General features: G+C 59.0%; 1 protein-coding gene across 1 annotated transcript; it reads right to left on the minus strand.

Moving 5' to 3' along the window:
- Window positions 1-1,134: 1,134 nt before the first annotated feature.
- Window positions 1,135-6,437, minus strand: SIGLEC15 (sialic acid binding Ig like lectin 15). Its single transcript, XM_023750798.1, has 6 exons — window positions 6,380-6,437; window positions 4,917-4,976; window positions 4,116-4,499; window positions 2,618-2,998; window positions 1,448-1,478; window positions 1,135-1,255 (listed from the first exon to the last, which is right to left on the minus strand). The coding sequence occupies exons 1-6, from the start codon at window positions 6,435-6,437 to the stop codon at window positions 1,135-1,137; spliced, it is 1,035 nt and encodes a 344-aa protein (XP_023606566.1).
- Window positions 6,438-7,005: the final 568 nt, after the last annotated feature.

Below are 7,005 nucleotides of genomic sequence, written 5' to 3' on the forward strand. Positions count from 1 at the left end.
GAGAGGACCTGTGCTTACTCTGGGTCACCATTTGAGCATTTGAAAAAGTCCTGAAGGAACGAAAGTTTGTTCCCTTTGCCTCTTCAGTCCCCTGTGGGGGGAATCTCTGTGGCCCTTTCCTCTTGCCAGCTCACCCGGGCCCCAAGTCCACCTCCTCCCCTCTGCCTGACCCCAAGGAAGTGATCAACAAGTTCACACAGATGTGTGAATGTGGAAGGCGGGACCCTGCAAGTCAGCCTGGCAAACGGGTTGAAACTGCTGGTGCCTTTGTGCATCCTGGGAGGATGCAGGTGGTAGAAAGGTCAGAGCTGCAGCTGCTTTATCCTCGGGGTCCTACAGCCCAGTCCCTGTGAGGTTTCCCAGCCTGAGGACAGTGGATTCCAGATGCTCTGAGATGATGGGTGTTGGTTTCCTTTTCCCAGGAGTCCCAGTTCAAGGCAGTGCAGAGGAGCGGATGGGGTAAGAGGTGGGCAAAGCGGGTGGGGCACCCCCAGAGGAGACACCAGGGGGCAGGGGCACCAGGCTCCTCCTCACCGCTGACTCGCTCTTCCTGGGACCACCGCTTTGCACGGCCCCAGCCCCACAGCCCGGGCCTCAGGCTTGCTCTCCGGAACTTGCATCCTCAGTGAGGCCGCACTTGTCCGAGAACTAACTCTGCAAGTCCCAAGGTCGCGCTCACATATGTAGACAGCTTGGCACTCCCCCAAGTCCCTTCACATCCTCAGACCTTGAGAGTCATCCCAGCCAGGAGGGAAAAATATTACTGTCCATGTTCAACAGTAGAAAAAAGTGCCTGGTCCACACAGCGAGTGAGTGACAGTCAGGGTGGAGTCTGGGCCTCGGGGCCCTATGGCCAGTGTCCTGCCTGCTCTACTGTGGTGTTCTAGGTAAGAAAGGGGCTTTTCCAGACGTTTCACATGGAGCTCACACATGCACAGACTTATACACACTCTTTCAAAATGCTGGTCCCACTGACGTAATATTACCGGGGCTCCGAGACAGATGTCCATGTAGGAGACCACTGAGCCCCTGTGTGGGGTCTTGACTCCCAGGGGGTGCCCAGCTGGGGGCTGCCAAGGTGCCTGAGAGTCAGGAAAGGCCGCCCCAGCCAAGTCTCACACCGGCCTTTGCAGCTCATGGTGCACAAGTGGATGCCTGTGTCTGAGAGGCTCCCCGTGGTGGACACGTGGCTGCGGGTGGACTCTGTGGGCTCCTCTGGCTCAAATTCTCATAATTGGACTCCTGAGCCTGAGGCCTGTGGGCAAGAGAAAGTTGGCTGATCACCCAATACAGGAGGTAGAGGTCCCTGACTTCCCAAACCATAGCCCAGCCAGGAGCAGGAAGGAGGGATGAGGTGAGTGTTGGGGCCCTGATCCAGAGCCTGGACACTAACTGAAGGTTGGAGTCAGGGCAGCACAGAACTGGTGGGGGTGGGTAGCTCACTTACCGTGGTGGGGTGTCCTGGTTGACTGGATCCTCTGTGTGAGGGATAGGGAGAAAGAGAGAGAGGGCATGAATCTACAGGGTGGCCTCCAGACTACAGGCCTGGCCATCCACCCCCCCCCCCCCCACACACACACACAGTGGACAAGGTCTGAAGGGAAAGCTGGCAGGGTGTGAAGGGTCACGTGAAGGGTGAGCAGGAGTTACCGAGGAGAAGGGTGGAGTGAGGGACGGTCCAATAGAAAAACCTGCCCTTCTGAGGACCCCGAGCACGGAATCCTGGGTGAGTTTGAAGAACCAGCAAGAGAGACAGTGTGGCCGCGGCAAAATGGCAGCTGGGCAACGGTGACCAGTTTTGGATTTCATCCCAGGAGAGTGTGAGGCTGGTGCTATTGGCCTGGGTGGTCTGAGTGGCTCTGGGAAGCCCCTCCTTTGGGGCACAGAAGCAAATTTCCCCTCCAGCCCAGGAGCAATGTGGGGCCCACTGCAGCTCCCTATTTACCCTCCCACACTTCTGTGCGTGCTGTTCCCTGCGCTGGGAACATAGCCCCTTGTCTTCCTAGCTCATGCCTCCTTGCAGTTCACCTCCCTCTGGCCTCACTTGTATAATCCCTCCTTCCTGGCCCCACCCAGATGCCCCCCAGAGGGATGCATGTAAGCCCCGAGCTCCCACAGTGCCCCGACTCTAGGACACACTTCTGCGACTGCAAGCATCTCCTCACTCCTCACCCCCTCCAAGGGCCGGAACCGCGTTTTGTTCACCTCTATTGTGAGAACCGCACAGCGCCAGTAGGTCCTCCGGATGCTGCTGTAACTAGCGGAATGGTGCTATTCACCAAGCCTACGTGTGATCAGAGAGCTCAGGGAGGAGTCCTTTATGGGGTGGTAAAGGGGAAGGCTCCAGAACTGCACTGACTGGTGTCTGTCTCTGCGACTGGAGGCTAGAGGTGAGTCCCTTGGCCTTGTGGGCCTCAGCTTCCTGATTGTAAAGTGGGTTCACGCTGGTTCCCAGCTCCTGGGTTTGATGCAGGTAGCGGAAATGGAGGGGGTGCATAGGCGCAAAAATGAGGTTTTGGATGTGTCATGCCAGGTGGTCAGCCTGATGGTCTTATCTAAAAGGACAGCCCCCGCCTCGCCGCTCCCCTAGCACCCACTTGGGCCCAGGCGCACCCACCGAGGCGGCGGCGGCGGCTGGTGCAGGCGGCCAGCGCGCCCAGCAGCAGCAGCGCCTTGAGGCCGAGAGCGCCGAGCAGGAGGGCGATGGTGGAGGCCCCGGAGGCGCCGTGGAAACGGAACAGGTAGACGCTGGCCTCGGCGCGGCCCAGGCTGTTGGAGGCCGTGCACGTGTAGCGACCGTCTTGGGCCAGCGCGGGCAGCTCGGCGGTCACCTGGTGGCCAACACCCTGCCCCGGGCCCGGCGCGGCGGTGGAGCGGTTGCCCAGGGCCGGGCCGGACCAGGTGAGGGCGGGCGGCGGCTCCCCCTCGGCCGTGCAGAGCGCGCGGAAGGCGTGCGTCGGCCCCGGCAGCACCGATATATTGATGATCCGCGGGGCAGCTGCGGGCGGCAGTCAGCGGGGCGGGGAAGAAAGCGAACCGTGGTCAGAGGGTGCGGCCGGCAAGGAGCAAATGTACCCTCCCGTGTCTCCTTTTCTCGCCCAGAAAGTAGAGAGAGGTGGGAGCAACGCGTAACGGAGGGAGGGAGTGGGCATTTGGGCACCAGCCTGCCTGGGTCCCGGGGCCCTGGTCCCACTCTCCCGCCGGCTGTGCCTCCGTTTCTCCAGGTGTAAATGCGGCTCACTTACCTGATGGGGTCGGTGGGAAGATCTGGCCAGTTAATACGTGCAGGGCGCTTGGACTAGGGCCCGGCCACAGTAAGTGCTCACTACACAGTCCTTGTGATGGTGGTGGAGCAGGGTGGGGGGGTGGGTAGCCTGCCGGTGTGATCCCAAGGGCACCTCCCAGCACCAGACAGCCTCACCAAGAGCTAGAGTGGAGACTGATGCTCTGAGTCCCCGGGCCTGTGTTAGGCAGGTGCCCCCCCTCCCCCCCGGAGGAAACTGACATGCTCTCAGAGGGGCGCGCAGCCAGCCCAAGGCGCAGGCGAAGTTCTTGGGAGGGTCAGACTCCAACCCCAAACTCCTGGACGACCCCGCCCAGGACCAAAGCAGGTCCCGGCTTTTTAAAGCTCTACAGGTCATCCCGATGCGCAGGCCGGGTGGAGGACCACTGCTCTAGGGACGGGGACGCTGGTTCCCACATCTTTATACCCCAGCGTCGAGCCGGCGCGCCTCCCCGGGGACGCGGTGCCCTTCAGAGCACACAGCGCCCACGCCATGGCAGCCCTGTTGCCATATTTAGGGGTATCTATCGTTCACTAGTTCTTCGCTCCCCTGGACTTGGAGCTCCTGGGGACTTAACTCTCCAAGGGCTTCTCTACAATGCCCATTCCCGGCCCACCTAGCCCTTCGGGGCCGGGATTTGCACGTTTGACAAAGTCCCAGGTGGCCCTGTAACCACTGCCAAGTGTGAGGCCCCGCCCTGGAGAAAGGAGGGTGTATGGCTCCCCTTCCTATCCCAGCGGCGCGGCACCCAGTAGCCCCCCGAGAGGGGCGGGGGCGGGGGGCGGGAGGGAGGAAGGCTGCCGCCTCGCCCGCAGCCCGCCCCGCGCTCACCGGTCACGTGCAGCCGGACGCCGTGGCGGCTCTCGTAGCGGTCGTGGATGTCGCCCGCGAACTCCACGCGGCAGAAGTAGCGGCCCTCGTCGGCCAGGGCGAGGCGCTCCACGCGCAGCGAGAGGTCGTTGCGGCGCGGGTTGCCCAGCAGGCGGAAGCGGCCGTGCAGGCTGAGCGCCGTCTGGCAGAGCTCGCTGCCCCGCGCCGCCGCGCAGCGGAACACCTGCGGGCCCGCGAAGGGCTCGCCCGCGCGCCAGATGGCCGTCAGCGGCCCGTCGTAGTGGCGGTGCGGGTGCGTGAAGGTGCAGGGCAGCACGGCCGCCTCGCCCGCCGCCGCGCTCACCTCGGCCGGCAGCTGCATGGACCAGCGCTGCGTGGGGGCACCTGGGGCGGGGGGGGAGCGGCCCGGGGTGTCAGCCTTACCTGCCCCCGCCCCCATTCTCAGGATTCCGGAGGAACCCCTTGGAAACCCATGACTCAGGAAGCACCCCCCCCCACCCCCAGGGCCTGAAACGCCCAGGACTTTAGAAGCGCTCCCCTCTGGAAACCCATGACTCAGGAAGCACCCCTGCCCCAGAAGAAGGGTCTGCAAACCCACCGGGTGCCTAGAGACATCTCCTGGAACCTTGACTCTCTTGACCCTCCTGGACCCTCCCCCACTTCCCTGGGACTATTTCCTCTCTTTCTCCCCGCGGTCCCACCTCCCAGTGACTCCAGCACCTGCCCTGCTGCAGAGAAGCCCTGGATTCTGTGGTTACTAGAGTCCCAACCCCTCCAAGATGGTGAGGATAAAGCACTTACTGTGCACGTCTGTGTTGAGCAAGTTCCCGGTGGTATCTCTCTTAGTTCTCACAAATGATCCTAGAGGTAAGCATAGTTATCTCCTGTTAGGCACACAGGGTGAAGTAATTGCCTGCGGTCACACAACCAGCATGTGGCAAAACCAGAATTCAAACTCAGTCCCGCCTGACTCCACAGCAGCACTCTGCTGCACTAAAGGCGTGGGGCCTCGGGTCTCATCCAAGGACACCAACACTCCCATTCATGGAGGGGAAACTGAGGCCTGGGAGGGGTGGTATGTTTTGAAGCGAAAGTGTTAAGTTGGTGGATAAGATTCCTCTAGAGCCCTAGCTGGTTTGGCTCAATGGATAGAGCGTCGGTCTGTGGACTGAAGGGTCCCAGGTTCGATTCCGGCCAAGGGCACATGCCTGGGTTGCGGGCTCGATCCCCAGTAGGGGGCGTGCAGGAGGCAGCCAATCAATGATTCTCATCATTGATGTTTCTATCTATCCCTCTCCCTTCCTCTCTAAAAATCAATAAAATATATTAAAAAAAAAAAGATTCCTCTAGAATCCAGGCCAACCCAAGTGGGCTTCCCAAGAGGCTAGTGCCTAGACAGGGAGCTGAGAGGCCCTGCGTGGTGGGCAGTTATGCTGCCCCCTTGCTGTGTGCAAGCACCCCTGTCTGGACTCCGTGTCCTCACCTCCTGCGTTGTGAGCCTCTGAAGTATGGCCAAGCGAGAGCCAGAGGCTTCACTCTGCCTCCAGCTCACTGAGGGCTAGTGAGTTACTCCTGTACAATTGAACATGTGCTTTGAGAGAGGGGTGGGCTGGGTGGGTGGGTGGCTGTCAGTGTGGGTCCTCAGAGGATCAAACCAAGGGTTGTGCCTCCCCAAGGAGGGAGGGCAGGCTTCACAGCTAGTGCCCAGCTACAGTTCATGAAAAAAAATATTTAGAGAGAATAATATAGCAGCCCTTGTATTTGCAAAGGGCTTTGCAATCTACATAGTTCTTTCACACACATCATGTCACATGACCCTTAAGACACCCAGGGGAGAAAAGCAGGGCCAACATTGTTATAGATGAGAAAATGAAGGCCCAGAGGCACGCAGGCAGAAAGGGGGAGAGACCCGGCTTTTCTGATGCCAAGTCCAATGCTCTTTGCTCTTCAAGGTAGCCTGACAGAATCATCTCTCTGTGAACCATCCATAGGTTAGAGCAGTGGTCGGCAAACTCATTAATCAACAGAGCCAAATATCAACAGTATAACGATTAAAATTTCTTTTGAGAGCCAAATTGTTTAAACTTAAACTATATAGGTAGGTACATTGTTATTAACTTAATTCGGGTACTCCTAAGGCTTAGGAAGAGCCACACTCAAGGAGCCAAAGAGCCGCATGTGGCTCACGAGCCAGTTTGCCGACCACGGGGTTAGAGCATTCCTCCTGCACAGAATCCCTGTCTATACCACCACGTGACTCCCACTAATGTGTGGAGCATTGCGCATCCCCTCCCCGTGATAGCCCTTCCAGAAGCCCATCATGGCTACCGGACCCAGTAAGCCTTCTCTTTTCTGGTGAAGGTCCCAGTTCCCCCACTGCCCTGCCCCACCCCCACTGCCTGCTCAGTACTTTCCTGCAGTGTACTGTCCTGACCCGGGCTCTAGGTGTGGGCTCCAGGTGCGCTGGGCCTGCAGAGTGGGGTCCGAATCGGATTCTGTGAGTTGGGCCTCATATACAACCTCACTTTGCCCTTGCTGAGCTTTGCCTTTGCCTTTGCTGAGCTTGCGATCAAATAAAACCACAAATTCTTTTTTTCACATGATCTGCTAAGCCAAATCTCTTTTCTTCCGGACAAGTGGAATTACGCTTTTGAACCCAAATGGAGGACTTGACAATTATCCTGAGTAAGAGCTTGTTTGCTCAGTCGTTAATAATCAAATTTGAGAAACCTTCTGAGGTTTTGCTGGTTCACTCGATACTCCCAGCTGCAGAAAGCATCTTCCCGCTCTTGAGACAGCCCCTGCCTCAGTTTCCCTGCATTTCCCACCCTCTGTAACTTCAGCCTCCTCTGACCCCCTGCATCTCACAGGCAACCCAGATTCCCCAGGC

Source organism: Myotis lucifugus, unplaced genomic scaffold (assembly GCF_000147115.1).
Source record: "Myotis lucifugus unplaced genomic scaffold, Myoluc2.0 scaffold_16, whole genome shotgun sequence".
NCBI classification, from domain to species: Eukaryota; Metazoa; Chordata; class Mammalia; order Chiroptera; family Vespertilionidae; genus Myotis; species Myotis lucifugus.

Excerpts from the sequence above, each read along its gene's own strand:
- SIGLEC15 (XM_023750798.1), bottom strand. The coding sequence starts at position 6,437 with ATGATGGGCTTCTGGAAGGGCTATCACGGGGAGGGGATGCGCAATGCT. Across the intron at positions 4,977-6,379 it reads GCGCAATGCTCCACACATTA|GATCATTTGTGAGAACTAAG; the intron begins GTGGGAGTCACG and ends GCTTACCTCTAG. Across the intron at positions 2,999-4,115 it reads CGTCCGGCTGCACGTGACCG|CTGCCCCGCGGATCATCAAT; the intron begins GTGAGCGCGGGG and ends TGCCGCCCGCAG.